Source organism: Falco biarmicus, chromosome 20, assembly GCF_023638135.1.
Source record: "Falco biarmicus isolate bFalBia1 chromosome 20, bFalBia1.pri, whole genome shotgun sequence".
In the NCBI taxonomy this organism is placed as follows: Eukaryota; Metazoa; Chordata; class Aves; order Falconiformes; family Falconidae; genus Falco; species Falco biarmicus.
In genome coordinates, this window is record NC_079307.1 from 1138386 (window position 1) to 1157353 (window position 18968).

The window sequence follows — 18968 nt, forward strand, 5'->3', positions numbered from 1 at the left end:
GCATTTAAAAATAGTTTTCTCCTCAGCCATGTCCCAGATTTAACAGAGTGATATATTGAGGTCTCATTAAAGAGCCTTTATTACCTTCACAAGCCATGGTACCGTGCCTTATCTAGTCTCAAATGCTGAAAAAACTAGAGATCGCGAAATCCACCTGATAGAAGAACTAAGATTACTCCAGGGACTTCAGAGGACAGGGTCTAACACCTGTGCCCATCTAAAACATTTGTACGCTTCCACTTTGCCTAAGAAAATTCCACCTGCATAGCCGAAAAGGATAATATGTCCCAACTGCCAACAGCCTGCCTTCTTGTTCCGTTATGCATTTGCCAAATTCAAGGTTGCCTGATGGTTTCCCATCAGTAATTTAGAGGTTTCCACATCACACCTTTGCTAGGCAACCTAGCTATAAACTAGTAACCCTTGGGAATACTACGGCTATCATCTCAATAACCTCATTATGGGTAATCACACTTCTAGATCCCAAAAGCAACAGTTCAGAGGTGTACTAGGGTGGGAAAGGCTGATTTCCTCCAGGTGAAGAACTCTCGGTCGCATCCAGCCATGATCTACTCATGAATGAATCCCTGCAGATGTGACCAGGTGTCAGGATGATCACCTGTATTCTTGTGCTCAGGGTACTACGGAAAAAAAAAATCTCACAGTAAAGAAACCTACCACAGCTTTAGGGCCTCATTTCTAAAAGCTTCCAAAGCTGAAAGAGGTGGCAGACGCTGCAGAAAAAATGACCTTTTCAGAAATACATATATATACACACAAAAGAAATCCTATTTCTAGCTTTGGAGTGAGTATATCACTTATCTCCAGTGCCTATGAGCTTAATGTCGTTTCAGGTGGCATCTTTCAGCAGGGTGCATAAACAAAGATTTTTACATTGATCTCACTGTTTTAATCCTGCTTCCCCACAAAATTCAGACAAATGGAAGAAAAAAGGCAACAGGGATAGAGCACGCGTGCATGTCTGTAAGCACAGCAGCCTGCTGCGGAGAGAGGCTGCGAGCACACTGCTCTGAAAGCCCTGCAGCTTTGGTCAGTCAGATGGTCAGTAACATAAGGGAAACGTAATATTAAGCACAGATATCAATTTATGCCACAGTTGATGACAAGCTGAGAACAACCGTTTTATAGGCTTGTATGAGAAATATTATATAGAGGCTCTTTCACAGCTTCATTTCTTGTAACAGACACAGAGCACTCTTCAGGACCTTACAAGGAAAAGATACTCCTTTCCTTTAAAATAACATTACTACCTCAGAGAAATGTTAGAAAATCCATATACAGCAATATCACTTGGCTCAAATACCGTGTTTCCTCCCTAGAACTCAGAAGTGTTCTCCAAAGAAAGTCAGTATCGTTAACTGCATTTTCCAAACTGGAGCAGAGAAAGAAAAAACGGGCATGTGCGAAGGTTACCCAGCAGGCCAGCCGCGCGGTGGGAATAGGAGGCTGAAGCAGTGAGAAAAACAGTGTATCTAATATGATCAAATTCTAAAAATACAGAACATGAGTCAGGGGGGGAATACAAAATATAGCAGTCCTTGAGGACTACCCAGGCAGCTGTCTTATTATCTAACTCCGGTCAAGTCTGTCCACCTAGTGTTGCATCTCACTCAGCCTGGTTCTCAAAATCCACAACGCTGGATTTCGTAACTACTACGAGGTTTCCAGATCCACCAGAAGTGCCCAGGCAAACCAGGTCTCCAATACAAAATCATCTGCCTTTCTGCTAAACCACAAACAAGAAACAAGCAGTTTTAAGAAGTAGGTGAAAGTACAAATAATACATGTATAGATGATAAAAATAGTATCAAAAAAGGGACTAAAGCTACTGAGTGCCCAGAATAAGCTGGCAACGGCAGAAATATTGAAAGTGGAGTTTCTGCCCTACCTTATATTTAACAGTATAGGAAGTCATTCAACCTCCCTACATTTAGAAAGACCTTTAGTTTACTTCTTGTTAAGAAAAAACTCTGCAAACAAAGCACTTACATAAATTAATAATAAGCACTTCAAAATATATTGCGGATAAAAGGGAAGCAGCGGAGTAGGGACTTGTATACGTTCATCTAACTGTGAACGCATAAATCACCTTTTCCCAAAGTACAAAAACATGTACAACAGCAAAGTTCAGGAGACAAATGAATGAGCGTCACCGGTCTGTCAACTGTAGCGGAGTCTCCCAAGCTCTCCATAGTGTCGCTAGTCTCAGCATTTGCTCACCTGGCAGAACGTGAAATTCATGTAAAGTGACAAAGCCTCGCACCCCGTGGGGTCTCCAGCTGCCTGCCACAGGAAGCAATGGAGAGGAGAAAACAGCACAGCTACATCCGACTTCTCCCAGCCCCTGGCAGCCTCCCTTCCCCACAGGCTGACAAAGCAAGCAACAACAAAACCTGAAGTCTGCAACTTAACTGCTAACGAAAAATTAAATGTATTATGCCACTAGGAGAAACTCACATACCATGTAAGGAGCGTGCTCTGGGCAAAGGCTAAACCAGAGGCTGCTAAAAATGCAAAATGAAGGAAAAGAGCAAGGAAAAAAATCTCGGGTTTTAAATGATCAAGAAAAATGATCAAGAATATAGTAGATGCACTGGCTAAACAGAGAATAGAAAGTACCAGTGCTGAACACTGTTCTGTAAATATTTACATCTTGTAAATAGTACCTTCAGACTGGACATAAGGCAGAGGTTGAAAGTGAAAATCTGATTCACTCAACATGGCAAACATGAGCAAGTGAGGTTTTTCTACCCATCTACAATGCCTTCAGAGGACCAAGAGGTCAAAATGCTGTAAGCACAAATCCAAGCCGCTATAGATACAGGTGCAGTAGCTTTACATGCAGCCCTGTGCTTCATCATACCAAATCGTCGTGCAGCAAATCTTAGACGTGAATTTTCTTGTTTATCATCCTCTAAATCTCTTTTTTTATAGCCACCTGGACTGTTCAGTTTTTATATTGCCGGCGTAGAGCTGCACAAGAGGACGTGTTCTAAAAAGTGAATTAATAGCACAGTGAGAGGAACATTATGCGTATGCGCAGGCTGCAGTATAGAGCTGAATACTGAACAACATCCATGAGCGCAACAGCCTGGATGAGAACAAGGAAAGTATCGAGCCAGAACAGACGAACCTTTCCTTCACTGTAAATCAACAATGCAAAAAAACCGAACGAAAAACAATGACAAATGAGCTATGCCAGCTAACTTGTGTTACAGGTGGAGAGACTGAATTACACTCACATTCCTGAAACACACCTTGAGGTTACAGACAGCACAGTGGCAGGCAGTGATTTACACAAGGCTCCCGGCTGCAGGGTGTTAAGCAGCACCGTGCGCCGAGGCTGGGAGCACGCACCGCTGGCTGAATAACGCTGATTAGAACAGGCAGCGCTCTCAAACGGGCGGCACCAGCATGAACTGCTGGCCGAGGCGGAGAGAAGGAAAAAATATCCACATAGGAGAAAAAACATACTTAGGAAGTGACAATTGCAAAAAGTCAAAATTAACTGCGGATAAGCAAGGAGTCAAGCAGAGTAATAATCACAGAAAATACCAGCAGACAAAAACGCTGGTCAAGCCTATGCCTTGGTTTGGGTTTTTTGGCTTGAAAAAAAGTGTGGAGCAAAATATTACCATTGTATTACATGGGATTAGATGATGTTTTTAAAAGAGTAAAACAGTACTTAGCTTTGTTCCTCTGTTTAAAATTAAAATAAATGCCTGGCTTGTAGGGAGTTTACTACCTACACATCTTCTGAACATCATATAAAGAACAGTTAATCCAAAACCTGCTTCACATGACCCAGCTAGATATTAATGGTGCTTTAAACCTCCAATAATCCGCTGGGATGAGTACCCCTCAGCCCCATACATCAGATGAACCTGACTGTCCTGCAGTACAGCTAAATCTAGTCCACCTCTCATGCTGCTGCTGCTGCGCTGCTGGCAGTCCAGGAGCAGAGAACATATGGCTTTTCCAGGCTCAAGCCCTGCTGCATGATCCACTGAGAGGGAAAAACTGTCAGTGGTGCCACATCACAGTAAGTAATCTTTGCCATGCTGCTGGAATGCCCGTCCCTCTAGAGCATCACTGCCATCCTGGAAAACACTAACCTTCCCCCCTACCCAAGGTCTGTGGCAGAAGGCAATTTCCTCTTCAGTTTAGTATGCTAATGAGGCAATTTAGAAAAATCTGAAAATAACAAGCAAGATACAGCTTCCAGACCCTCCTACACTGAAACAAGGCAGGTCAAGCTTCTGTGAGGCAAGGTAAAAAAAATCAGATTGCCCTATTTGGCTGTTAATAAAGTAACATCTGACCTTCCAAACTCAACAAATGCTAGAGGGAGTTGGTAAAGTGGAACTGCAGGTACTTTACTCACTTATTTAAAAAGAAAATAAACATATCAAGGTAATACAGTTGTCTGTGGCCCACTGCCCTCTTGTAGTGGCTTCTGTATGCATGAGAACAGCACCTTTGCAGTTGCTTTTCTGCAGTTCTGCTCCCTCTTGATGGTAGGTTAGCTTTCAGGCTGAGGTTTTATTTCTGTAGACTTAGCAAGCATTTTGCTAAAAATATTATTCTTCCACAATGCTGCATGCTTCAAAGAGCATGTTTTTACAAGAAGTTCCCTTCGTGCTCAAGAATCTTGCTGAAAAAGAGGTTAACGCAGACTGAAAATCGTTGTGACATTATGGACCTTTTAATTGGTTACTAGACCTGCTTTGGGGCACATATTAATAGGGCAGAAGCGTTATGCATGCTCCTTCTCTCTCTCCTTGACAAACTGCCAGAGGAAGGAAAGTATTTTGGTCTCATTGAAAGTACTATGCAATCCACTTACAAATCTGAAACTCGGGGAGCATAAATCAATGCATAACTAGAATATATGAGCAGATTGCTCCGAAGCGAAAATAATGCATGCAGAAAACACAACAAGGTGTTTTACCATAGCGCTGAGAGTCTCCTCCCAGTCTGGCCTCTCTCTGGGATGGATGCTTCTCTGAAGCTCTGGCACAAAGTCATCTTCTTCAGTATGCACAGAGGACTTCATCATTCTGGAAAAGAGGACAGAGAGGTTTGATACTCAACGGCAATTTCTCGGTACTTCCACATACTGTCTGCTATGGTGCTCAGTTATGTGGCCCATACAACAATACAAATGCAGAAATCTTACAGACTTCTAAGTTTCTCATACTTCATCATACAAGCGGGACAGGAGTGTAAACCTTGTGGAGAGAAACCTGCACTTCCTAACCAATGAATGGATAATTTTGTTTAATCACCACGCAACTGCAAGTCTTAAAACAGAAAAATGCAGAGGAGCAATTTTCAGTCCATTTCGGAAAAATTGCTTCTATCGCCTAGGCAAACAACATTAGCCTTGTAAGAAGAAATGCACACATTTGTTTCCTCAGTTGTCACTGCATGTTTTGCCTAGAACTGAGACAGCGGTTTCTGTATTTTAGCCTGAATTCACATCCGCAGGCCTGAACCATCAGCTCTCATCGTTCTTACTAATCCTGTCTGAAGGGTGAGCACCTCCAACCACCCCAACTCTGCGGGGATGCTCTCAAATCAGTCTCATTTTATCAAGGTAAACCTTTGTTCAGATAAGGAGCCATCTTTCCAACACCCTGTGAGAACATTGCAAGCTTGCAGAGAGATCAGAAGCTCAAAATGAAAATTTTAAAAGTATTAATAAAAGCTTCTCAGTCTATCCTTATGACAACGTTGCTGCTACAGCCAGGGAGCTGTTCCATACCGCACCTGCAGGCCACATCAGCGTGTCTTTGTGGAGATTAGGGTGCAGAACTGAATTACCAAAGGCCAGTTGAAATCGTCTTATCCGTTCTGGTTTCATTATATATGAGATTCGGGCAGGCTTTTATTTCATTAATAGATCACCATTTATCTATTTAGGATAACGATTTTGATAATCGACAGTGCATACACGCGAACCGAAAAGCAGGGCTGGTTTCGCTGAATGTTGGCTATGCTGATTTATGTCCCGTTCGATTAAAACAACTTGGTGAAAGCAGTTTAAGGAAACTCCTTTACTTCAGATCCAAGATTTGAAGTTCTGAAATCTCTGCATGCGGTTTGATGCGACAACATTAAGTGGCTGGGCCAAAGCATTTAACTCTCTTTTGTACTCTACATGAGGGTTAAGAATGAAGTAATTAACACTCACAGCAATAGCATGGCTAGGTTGCAAAATTATATCCCATATAATTTTATACCTAGCTTTGTGATCACATTTCTGCTCTAATAAAAAAAACACATCCCAGAGAATATGGGCCTGAAAACCAGAAGTCGCAATGCCTCAGGCTAACGCTGCTAACTGGTTTCACGTGCCATTCGCATCGCAAACATCCCCAATCGAAAGTAGGCTGTCCCTAATGAGGCAAGAGAAAGTACACCTACACGGTGGAAGCTGTATGTATCAGGGAAAAAAATCTGCATGAAAATACCATGGTGTAGAACACAGAGGTGCAATGCCGGCTCAGATGGGAGACTCACACCTTTCCAACATATTGCAATTCAAAAGAATTTGATTTTTGTAAACCTGGAAATTTGATGCTAAAAGTGGCAGCTCTTTCATTTCTCCTTCTTTGCATATCAAGAGAAAGAAGATTTGGCCTATTTCTCACAACCCCAGCTCCACCACATGATAAGTTTGCCACTTATTTTAACTGAAAATAAATGTTGAAAGTCGCTGGTTGCTGAGAAAATCAGATCATGCAACTCAAAAAAAAAAAAAAAAGAGAAAAAACTAAATATAATAACAATAATAATAACAACAACGATGATGAGAACACTAATAATAACAACAACAATCTATATTTTTTTAAATCAACCTCATGATTTTGAAAAAGGCTCAGTAAGGCTTGCCTCAGAATTTCTAGATGTTTGGGTTTGGCAATACTGCAGTTGTACAAAAAGATTCTAAAGAAATCACCCCACAGCAGCTTCACTCAGTGCCGTCAGACAGCATCCAGTCCAATACCACTGGGTGATGGAACAAAATGATGTGTAACATGATCGAGATCCACCTTTCTACACCATGGTTAAAACAAACAGCTTTTCAAAATGCATGCTTTCTCCGTTTAAAGACTTTAAAATAATGAGATTGAATTTACAGCTTTGCCAGCGCTTTGGGTTACAAATTAATTTACTCCACAACTTCTCAAGCTTATGGCAACTGCTCCTGGATTTGTCATCAGAAATTTGGCTTCCTTTTGAGAAGGAAATACTCTGTGCGTCTCTAATGTTGCAGTAACACAGGGCTGCCCAAGGACACAGCTCCTGCTGCCATCAGGTGACGTTCCCAAGATTTGACTAAGTCTCTTCAAAACTACTGACCTGTGTTCACACAAAGTCCCTGAGAAGCCATTTAGGTTCAGCGCAAGACGGGCACTACTTTCTAGAAAGTTTGCCACAGAGAACCTACAACACAGGAGAGGGCAGAGATCGGTAATGAAGATTATAAAATGGATGTACGCAAACACACTGTATGTATTACACAAACTCTGCTCAGCCTGGTTATAGTGACATTATTTCAGTTACCCCTGGGAAGACGCTTCAAATATCAATGTTCTCTCCAACACAATTATGAACACTTGATAACCATCTGTGAACCCTTATTAATCTTTAATAGTAACTATTTAATTCCATGCCATCTGAGACACAAGACCAAGGAAGGCTGAAGATGCTACAGGTAATAGGAGTCCCTTATATGTTAAGTTTAGTGGCTTTTTCCTCCCTCTCCCTGATGGGGAGGAAGGAAAATAACTTTTGTGAATTAGCAGCAATGAAATACGGGCCAGAAAGGGGAAAGCAGAGGAAGAAAAGCAGCTACTCAAGACACTCCCCTTTTTACACAATTTGAACAGACTTTACTGTGTCCTCAAGGATGACACAGAGAATGAAACTGAAGCTGAAGGTCCCTGGAAAGCCGTCATGAAAAGACTCAGAGGACAGGCATCCTTCTGCAACAACACTTCCAAGCATTATTTCTTCGCGCACCCTCGACTTCTGGACTTTCTGCAGGAACTCAGCCATTCACTTTCAAGGACGCAGTCCTGTATTTTGTTGGGAGCCCCATTATAAGCCCCTAAATGAGAATCCGATGATGGTGTAAACTGGGAAAGAGCCAGTCTGCTTGCAGTCACTGAGAGGATCATCAAAGAAGATGTCCCCTGGGCATGTAAAACCTTCGAGCCACACAGCTGGGGGAAGGAGCTTTCCTAGCAGTCAGACATGGTGATTTTTCCTGGCCTCACCCCAAGACAAGCTTGAAATATTACACATAGGTATAATCATATGCACGCATCTTTATATGCATGCGCATTATGCGTGTTTGTCATTATTTTAATTTATAGAGCGAATAAATAGCACAACATACATATGTCTGATTCACCACGCATGTCATGCCATACCAGGACTAATTACCTGGTTTCTGCCATGCATTCTTTTTCACGGGAGGGGAAAATACCTACAGTCCCACTAGCATTTATAGAAAACACTGACACGTACATTTTGTAAACATTAACAGCCAAACAAATTAAAGAAGCTGTTGTGTTCTAGAAAGCCTACATTTGGCTATTTCATGGGAGTTGTAAATGATTGGAAATCCACTACAGAATTTAATGCTAGCCATATAAGAACAGAAATTCAATTTTATTTAAAATGCCATTTCTTCAACTGCTTAGCAGCTCTGAATGCCCTTCAAATGAAATCTGACACCATTATATTAATAAAAGTTCTGGCTGTATAGAGGCCATTAAGCAATCTCTCTTCAGATAAATGAATCCTTCTTCATTGTAAATTGAGAACCAAATGTACTGGAACAAATGTTTACAGGACGTTTCACAAAAGCCACAGCCCACATTCACACCCAGTCTTTAAAGTTCTCCGGTAGGTCAAGTTGATGAGTTTCAAGTCGATGAACTTCAAGTCAGAGCGTGTACATTTGTACCTGATACAGTTGTATCAAGGAAACATCCAATGCCCTTTTCCACCTTCTCAAATCCATCTTGCTGGTCCCACAATTTGTGGTATTTCCGTATCTGCTTATCAGGAATTAAAACACTTCGGTGCTGTTCTCCTGACCAGGCTCCCCTGCGGTCCCACGTTCTCGAGCATCAAGTCCTACCTGCACACGCTCAGGAGTATATACTGCAATGCCTCGCAAGGCAGAAGTACATAATACTCCTAGAATACGTAAGTACAGGTGCTTTATACGATAATTAAACTAATATTAAGCTTGATATCCGTAAACTCTAGAGTTACTGTTTGTTTATAATATTGTAAATATTAAATACAACTTCCACTAGGTAATAACTTTCCCTACGGGTTTGAAGGAGTCTCACATCCACAAACCTGATGTGCTTCCACACTTCTGTTTGCACAAGAGAGAAAGAATCGTAAAAAGCAGGTTTATGGAAAGAGCTCCTTAAAACTGGGGAAGAGACAGAACAGAAACTTGTAAAACACTGTGGGATTCCCACCAGAATGTTTGTTCCCCTTACTTAGGTTCTCTGGCACGTCCCACGTCCCAGTGGTAGACCACAGCGGTACGAGTAACAGAATTGTCACGGACTTTGATGTAATCTGGATGCTGATGACACGGCAATTAATAGCTCTCCTCTGGGAGAACACGAGGGTGCTGACAAATTACTTCCAGAGGTGCCTGATGGTCTGAAAGCCACGTGCCAGCATGGAAGCATGAAGCATTTTGAATGTCAGACTCCTCATATCAGATAGTTAATTGTCTCCTTGACAGATACTCATTTTAGACTGGCTATATATTTTTAAAATTAAATGCCAAGTGCGATCTTTAGATTGTGCTCCCCCATGGGGACATCAGGCATTTCAGCTTCCCTTGCTGCTTCTCCCACAGATCACTTTTCCTTCTGACCTCAATTTAAGAGGTGAGAGCCGATGATAACTGATTTATTAGTTTATTTATTATTTATATGACACTGTTGTCATGCCTGGAGATTTCTCAGCCAATGTAAAAGCACAGCTCTGCCCTATACAATCAACGATTCAACAGGATTTAGGGCTCCACAGAAACTGGTGTTTCCTGAGATATAAACATTAGCCAAAAAGCCAAGTTTAAGTAAGGCCCGTGCTGACACAAATCTTTACTGAAAACCAACAGGCTTCAAACAGCGTCTGATGATAACTGGTATTTATGTCGCTCAAATAATTTGCACAGAAGGCCAAAATAACACAGCCTTTACCAGGGCACTGAAGAAGGAACTGCAGATCACTCTTTGCATCGCTCGCAAATGCAATGTGCAGGGAACTGTACATCCACTCGGCTCATCCTCCTAGCAACCGTGTTTGTCTTCAGCAAGCGCCCTTCCCTTTGCACTGCTAACAGATACTGCTCGAGACAGAGGAGAGCAGCAGAGACAGCAGACAGCGATCAAAAGGGAACTGCGACGCAGTACTGCAAGTCCAGGAGTCACAAACAGTGCTGCGGGGCACACACCACCACAAAAACGGACAAGATATTTTGAGACAAATGAGAATTGGGTTTACTTTAGGCTTCAGGACTTCACTACAGGTGAGCCACAGCTGCAGAAACCTCAAACTGATGCTGAGCGTATTAACCCTTCAGGGTATAGCGTATCAGCCTGGATGTATTCCAGTCTCTCCTGTCTCTCTGATGTAACCAGCAGAGAGTTTCCAGGATTCAATCCCACGACTCTCAATCAGAGCATGGAAAGCTAAGCCAAGGGTGATTTGACAGAGAGACACCTTGAAAACTCTGCTTTAGATGGTTTAAAAATAACATGATCAAGATGAGGATCACAATGCTACAAAGGAAAAAAAATATGTAAAGAACTGTGGATGTCACCATACAATATATGACAGCGGAATAAGACGGCTCTTCACATCATACAGGTAGCCCCTTACCACCACAAGGGAAGATAGAAAAACTTGGAAACAGGAGCAGAAATTTGACCCAAAGCTTATAAACACTTGGGAAAGAAGTTGGAATGAAGTGGGAAACATTGACACATCTTCATTTCTGATCCCAAACTTGTGCCACACACACACCACAGGGGGGGGATAAATAAATAAATAAATGAATAAATAAATAGGGGGGGGGGGGGGGGGGAGGGAGAGGGAGGAAATGTCATGAGAGAGACTGGAAAAAACCTAAATGCACATACCCTCCCCCAACCCAATTTTCCAAGTAAACTCTGTGTCCATGAAATTAAAACTAATACGGTGGAAAGGAAGAAAATAATCATGCAATATGGAAAGCAGAGATAGCTCAAGAGCCCCAGGAAAAATGAAACAAGAGATGGGAATTGAAGGCTGCCAGTGCTGACCTGAAAGGATTTCATTCCCATGTTTTAAATCAGCTTTGTCAACACCTTACTGATTACGTTATGTCCATCTGTATTATATAAAACAAGATTTCTGAAGTCTGTCTCAAGGATCACACAATGCGAAGATAGAAAAGACCTACAAGGTCAGCTTAAAGCATAGCTCATAAATAAACAAATGGTAAATGGATTGTATTTAATTCTTGACCACAAAATGAAAACCTGGCATAACTAAATGGTTTACTGTGATTGATTCTACAAAGTTGAAAGCTGTAATTGCTACTTTTGATGGAAGTTCATAGTCAGGGAGCCAAAATTCAATCGTTTGGGAAGGCACTGCACAAGAAAAATTAATAAGAGTAGGCTACAACAAGAGAATATTTTTTAAAAAGCATTTGAATGAAATATCATTCAAATATCAGTACGCACAAACCAACGTAAATTTCTCCGGATTACTCTATGCACTACCTGTGCTAATAAGGATGTACTTATTACCTAGTTTTCAAAGTTTAGATCAGTGATTCTCAGCTTGTGGTCCATGGATCTGTGAGGGTCTGAGAACTACAGGTATGTGTGAGCAGAAGTTGAAAAAACCAAGTTCGTTGCTGCTATGCAGCTATTTAGCAAATAGGCACCTTTCAAGGAACGTCATGCTTCACGGGCAAATTTGGACATGTGCCCAAATAAAGGAGGCTGGAAATCACCAAGCTACGGGAATAGCGCTCTTAACAGGATCATCACTATTACAAAGACAGATTAATTCCACTTTACAGATTGTGATTGTTTTCAAAAATGAATCATGTAACTTACAGCTACAAAGACAGTTTTAAAATACTTTACAGTATCAGCTTTTCCAATTTCCTAATTCCAAATCCAGTCTGGTAAAACCATACCTGTGTTGGGAAGCACATTAGAGACCACCAATTTATTATGACACAGTCAAAGGAATTGTGTGATCCCCATTACTAATTGTGATTCAACTCTAGAAGGCAATTTACAAGATCACAAAAAACTAGTTAGCGCCTATTTTTAGTTCTGGGGTTCCTATTCCTACAAAATATTTTTTGAAGATAAAAATCACTTTCCCACTTGATGTGCATCACCACCTGTTAAATTAGATTCTCAGCTGTTTCTCAGGAGAGAAATCTTTTCCTCTGAGAAAGAGAAAAACCTCTCCTTTTTTTTTTCTGGATTAACCTTTCATTTAAGAATATATGACATTAAAAATGTTTTTAAAATGAAAGATAGCAAGTTTTAAATAAAGATCTTTTTAAAATCAGCAGTATCACTTGATTAATTTTTTACAATGTCAGAATGGACATGTTCGTCCTCCCACTGTTAATATACATCTATAGAGGGAAGCAGAGAAGGCCCATAGTACTGCAGAGATTAATTAACATATTGATTTCTCGCCTCATTCCAACTCTCTGGACATGCTTTAATACAAGCTCCAGTACTGTCAGACAGTTAAGCTATCTTTGCTCAAGGGTATAACTGAGCTTTCAGACTTCAAAATAGACATCTTGTTTATTAATTTGCAAGAATATTTAAGCCACGTTTTCTGGGCTGCCAGACCACCTGGAATTTAAAACCTGTGGGCAAATGGGCAAGTCTGGGTGACAGTTGTCATTTTAGCAAAAAGATATCGTCAGGTACAACAGGCAGCCTTTCTAGTCTTGGTTATAGTCTTTCTTTCCCCCCCCCCCCCCCCCCCCCCCCACCAACTGACTTCTCAGTATCCCTGACACAGCACGTGCTGTGCATCACACACATCTTCTAACCCTCAGCTGCAAAAGCAAAAACCCCCACGCTCGTGGGCGAATATTCTAGTGCTTGAGGGCACTGCCTGGTTCTCACCAAGACCTCAGATGTAGTTGGGCTGGCTGTCACCGGCTGTCACGGTGACCTACTCTCTTCAGCCAGCCATGGTAGTTCTACCACCAGGACCTTGGCACCACTGGTCAGGTTGCAGGTACCTTCAAGACATCAAATGGCTAACCACTCCAGAGATGCTCTTCACATCCATTAAGGGGTAAGGAGGGATGCTGCGTGTCCTGGTTCTGGCTGGGATAGAGTTAATTTTCTTCCCAGTAGCTGGGACACTGGGATAGGAGAAGCCAACAGCATACTATAAAGCAAAAAACTGTTATTGTTTCCTTTCCTCAAAACACAGTTCTGTAGGTATGCTGCAAGGTCAACCCCAAACCACCTTTGGTAAATCTTCTCTAAATCTGAAAGCAACAAATGGCAATTGGGGGTGAACAGACCCACCTTCTTTTTATTCTGCTCTTCTGCCATAGTTTAGTAGCTCCGGTTATTGCTTCTTGTCTCACCCGGCTGTGTTTTATGTCTCAACTCAGTAATACCGATCTCAAAGTACATAAGTAAATAAATAAAGAGATATGTACTTCATGCTCTGGAAGGGACTGGAACATGTACCTAAAAGCTTTGTTGAACTGCGCTGTAATAATTTGCATTCAGGTTTTACATAACTGGAATTTCTTTAAACACTTTATGAAAAGAGTAAGTTCTTGGAATATTCAGCTTTTACAAGCTCTGAGACATGTTCTTAGTTATTAAAGAGGTTTATAAAAATAATCACTGAATCCTCATGCTTTTGCATACATATATTACTGAACAAACCTGCTCTTTTATTTGGCAACACATAAAAGATGTTGTTTTAGTAGGTGCTTGGCATTTTCTTTCAGAAGAACACAGTGGCAGTCAATAAAATAAAATCCTCAGGAACAGGTTTTTCTTATCACTTTTGCCCAGTATTAGAAAAAGAATTAAGAAATCACTGAACAATCAGAATCACTGAGCCTTGACTTGGATTTCTCTTGTTTGATTCAGGAATAAATATAAAAGTATTAAAGAAAATTTCCTCTAGGGAAAAAGGGTACTAACCTTTCATTTACAGTTAATAGATCACTAAAAGCAGCTCTAAAGTTTCAACACAGAAGGGAGATGGGAAAGGATGGCAGGATGGCTGCTCCTGCCCTTCCTGCTCCCCAGAGAAGTCTTTGTGTTTCTCCTCCTCCCGCTGGCCATGGTCTGAATGGTCTGCGCTCCAACCCTGGCACGATGGGGCTCAGATGCCACCACTCCTTATCCAGAGGACGGCAAGACAGGAACCATCTCACCACGCTCTTGGTCAAAACCTGTTCCCTGCACTTCCTTGGCAATCTCCCGTATTTTGTCTGTCTTGTTTATTAAGATTATGCTTTCTTCCGGGTCAGCCCTTCATCTCATGTCTTCCCCGCTGCCCAGCAAAAGCAGTTCCGATCTTAACTGGAGGCTTCAAATATTACCATAACAGAAAGCAGTAATAAACCCCATCTGTTTGCAGCTAATCCAAATGCAGCAAAGATCAAAGCACACTCCAAAATTGTAATGACCTAAACCTAGATCTAAGGACACTCATCTGGGCTGATCTCCTCTTTGTTTGCAGTTCAGTGCCAATGTGAAGCCATGGTAAATCTAATCTTTCCTCATAGAAGCACATTCTGGAAAAATGATGCTTTCAGCACATGGAATGATCAAGTGCAATCAACTAATCAGTTACAATTAGCTTTGCATGCTATTAAGTGACAACTGTTCATAACATGAAACAACATGTAAAACTTGTCCAGTCAGCTAGCTTCTTAGTAGGGAAATCCTTCCCCTAAATAAAACATTTCTATGGAGCTGCTCACCTACCTAGAGCTACTCGTTCTGTCTACCCAGGACACTGCAAAAATGATGCTCTATGTACTGTTCGCACTGCATGGTGATGGGGCACCCTGTGGAAGAAGCCAGGGGAAAAAAAAAACACATCCAAAGTGGAGTTGCTAGTGAATACTCACAAGGAAAAGAATGGAAATTAAGTCTGGGATGACAGAACCTGATTAGCTGAACAAATAATAGAAGATAAGTATAAGCAAATAAATAAAGAGTAGCTCCAGCTGTCACTGTTCTGCCTTAAATTACTAGTCTTAAATGACTAGTAGCTCTAGCACCATAGCACTACAGCATTCCTCCTATCTGTGCTACTATCACTCAATTGCAATTATATCAACAGCAAATACGTGGGTACTCTGTCCTTTCTATGTCTAGAAATCACTACTAACATGTTTCACTATTATTATTCCTACTGGATTGCTCTTGACCAGCTAAATGGAATTAAATGGAGGCCTATGACTACAGAAAGGCATCAGGGACAGATTGAACCAGATGGGGGTCATATGGGCATAATATGTGCAAAGCCACACTGTAATTATTTCTCGACAGCAGAGAGATGTGTATCACAAACAAACGGGTCATCCCGAGGCTAACACAATACTGGAAAAGCAAAGCACTAGCCAGGATAAATCTGCCCAGGCCACCCATCTGCTACTTGTGTTTCTGATGCACAAGAGAAGGAAATGGAAGTGGCAGCAGTGCAATAAGTAAGATACAGGGGTGACAAGTGGAAGCAGTACCTGAAAGCTGTACACAGACCAGAAGACGAAGGTGCTACAGGGGTCAAAATGTCTCGCAGCGGTTGAGAGTACATTTCCATTCTTACCTTGTGCAGAACCAGCACCAGCACTATAAACAGACCCATGCAGTCTTTAACAAACAAAAAAACCATGTACTCTGCCCTTTTGGAATAATCTGCAACTGCTAAATATCTTTTTCAGCGAATAATAAAAACCCCCAATATAGGGAGAAAAAAATTATTGATCTCCCTTGCCTCGAGTTCTCAAGGATACAGCTGCAACCACTACTGTCCCATCATTTTTACCTTCAACACCCATTCATTTTTGGTATAAAAGCATTTGAGCTGGCACGCATGTCTGCTGTGAATGGAAACCCTGCTGCCAGGTTTCCTGCTGCCACAGAGATGAATAGAAAAAGAACAATTAGCCAAGGCTTCAGTCTAATTTAGACTTATTTTTCTTTTTGGATGAGAGACTGAGAGATGGCACATCATAAAACAAAGACATTAACTCTAAAAGCTACTCAGAGGAGCACAATACTGAAATGCCACGTGTAACCTTTATTATAAGACTTCCGATAATAAGCGCTATTGTCTAGTGACCCCAATTATGCTAAATGCTGTACTTGAGTATGCCAGAGGACTACCAAATGTCAAGGCAAGGACTATCTACATTAAACCAGACAAGAGGTGAGCAAAGAGAGTATTTCCATCCATTTTCCAAAAACCCATGGTAACTGACAGCTCAAGGAACTTGTCCAGTATTGCAGGGGAAGACTGAGCCTAAAAAATAGGAAATAACATCAGTTTCACAGTTCCCAACCACCGAGACCACTCACCATAGCACAGCTTTTACCCTAAGGCACATAAAGACCAAACACCTTATCAGGACCTGGGGGGGAAAAAACCCAGGATGAGGGAGAACAACAGCCTCCTGTGCAGACTAGACCACGCACACTGCCCTCACCCAATCCCCACCACAAAATGCTGTAGCCTGGTGAAAAGAACAAGTTACTGACAGATCATTAGGGCGCTCTCTCAGAGGATGCAGTTGCACAGGCTCAGGACAGCGTTTGAAGTCTCCTGTTTCCCAATCTGTGGCTCTGACCACTAAGGGTTTATGCAATACCTCCTCCTCTCCTTCCCCCATCACCTTCTGAACTTCTTTCAAAAGAGAGAGAGGGAGTGAAAGCAATAAGCTAAGTACAGACTTACTAGGAGCACCAAACATAGACGTACTGGGCTGCAGGGATCAGTATTATGGAAGTGCTTAGGCAGTACAGCTTCAAGACAGCACTTTTATCCAGCGACGAGGTTTCCGGAACATTCTAAGCAGCCATGCAAGGGCTCTGCTATTTCCGAAAGGGGTGGCTCCCCATCTCGCCCCAGCCATCTGATGACATATCTTCCCTGTGCCAGCCCATCTCTACAGATATTGGCCTGGAGGAAAAATAAATAAATTTTAAGAAGGACTAGCTTTCCGCTGGATCAGCAGCGAAGCACACGGCTACGAGAGCTCCGGTGGGCCTTATGAAAGCCAGAGGGGCAGGAATGCCTTGTTCAGCCACAGCACCATTTCAGTTCACCTGCACCAGCGTGTAGCTTCACAAAGCAGGGATGAGCAAGATCCTAACACATCCCCCAGAGACCTTCTCTTGCCTTTGGCCACCTCCCGTCCTGTAGAGCCCCATGTGGGCTTTTGCAGGCCCCGTCCTGATGCCTACGTGTGTCTCTTCACAGCGAGTGAAGAGAAATGGACATTTACCTTTGCAAATGCTGGAGCTGAGGACCTGAGGTTGTAAGGATGCTGCAATGCTTCATCATGCAACATCACTCAAATCCTTTGGGAATGCCAAAGCTCAGGAAAAGAAATAGTTTTGTTGGTTATTTCTAATTAATTGGGAGGGAAGCATATGAAACAAACACTTAGGGGGGGCAGGGAATGTCAAGCTTATGTTTATGGGTTTTCGTTTGAAAAGCAAACTATGAGCAACAAAGTATAAGGATTAAAGAAAATAACCTGTGACTGAGACCAAGGACATTTTAAAACTGAAAAAAATGCCAGCCAGGAATAGTCACCCTTTTAAAACACAACATATTAATTGCACTGCTTCACAATTCTGTGGGTTTAAGTAATTTGATTTTACATCAGGCAGGCCAAGAAAGTCCCTGAAACACCAACCCAATTTTAAAAGCAGAAGGAGGGGGGTACAAAGAAAGAGGGAAAAAAAGTGAACTACATATTCACAGAAAAGCCAAGATCAAAAAGATTTTCAAAGAACAACAAAAAGAGGACTCTCTCTAATGCATTGTAGAGGATGAGAAATAGGAAACATGTTTAATTGCCTAAGCAGAGGCCAGCAGTGGAATATATGAAAAAGGAAAAGGAAACAAGGTTTTCTGTCCCCTCAGTTACAAGATAATACACCTGCATTTGCCGGCTGCCTCTGTGTAAGGAAAATGAGTAATTTTCAAATGTTAACATTAGCACAGGAATAACAGCTTACTGAGCACAGGACAAATTCTGCCATTCATACGTGCCTCACTCACCCTGATCACAGAGAGATACCATGGGACCATCTGACAGGGTTCCGCTCTGCAGAAGTGCTTGAAATAAGTGTGGTTATATTAAATGTAGGAGGAAAGAAGAGAGGTACGTGACAAACAGATTTAAGACTCCAGGAAGCAAGCCGCACAAAAGACTGTTGAGTTGTGCAATGACTCAGCAGGAAAAAAAAAAAAAAGAAAAGAAAAGAAAAAAAAAAGAAGAAGAAAAAATATAGCAGCAGATAGAAAAGTCTTTTCTGTAAGAAATGAGCTACTTTAAAAAAATAAGTAAAATAAAGAGAAACAAAGAGTTCCCAGCCTGGAATTTTGCCTAGCCCCATAAGCTCTGTGCACAAAGTTGTTTCTGCTCATCAGCCATTCTTTACTGGACTTTGCAGCACACCTGAGCAAGCAGAGAAGCAGGAAACTGAGCTGGCTTTAACCCCTGCTTCACCGCGACCTCTGCCTAGGTAGGCTGGTAACCGGCTTTTCTCGGTGAGCCACATGACAGGAAGATAAAGCCAGGACAGAAGTCAGACAAGCACATGGCAGAAAGAAAATGCTAGCCTGGGGAATCCAGCACGAAC

At 41.9% G+C, this 18968-nt stretch overlaps 1 protein-coding gene across 4 annotated transcripts in view; it reads right to left on the reverse strand.

The window, feature by feature from the left end:
• The window catches only part of ARHGAP32 (Rho GTPase activating protein 32), a 258191-nt gene that overhangs the window by 150894 nt on the left and 88329 nt on the right, over window positions 1-18968 (reverse strand). For all 4 annotated transcript variants that reach the window (XM_056322830.1, XM_056322827.1, XM_056322828.1 and 1 more), the window contains one exon: window positions 4973-5081. In XM_056322830.1, the coding sequence (XP_056178805.1) occupies window positions 4973-5080 (108 nt within the window). In that variant the 5' untranslated portion in view covers window position 5081. The remainder of the gene's footprint in view (window positions 1-4972; window positions 5082-18968) is intronic.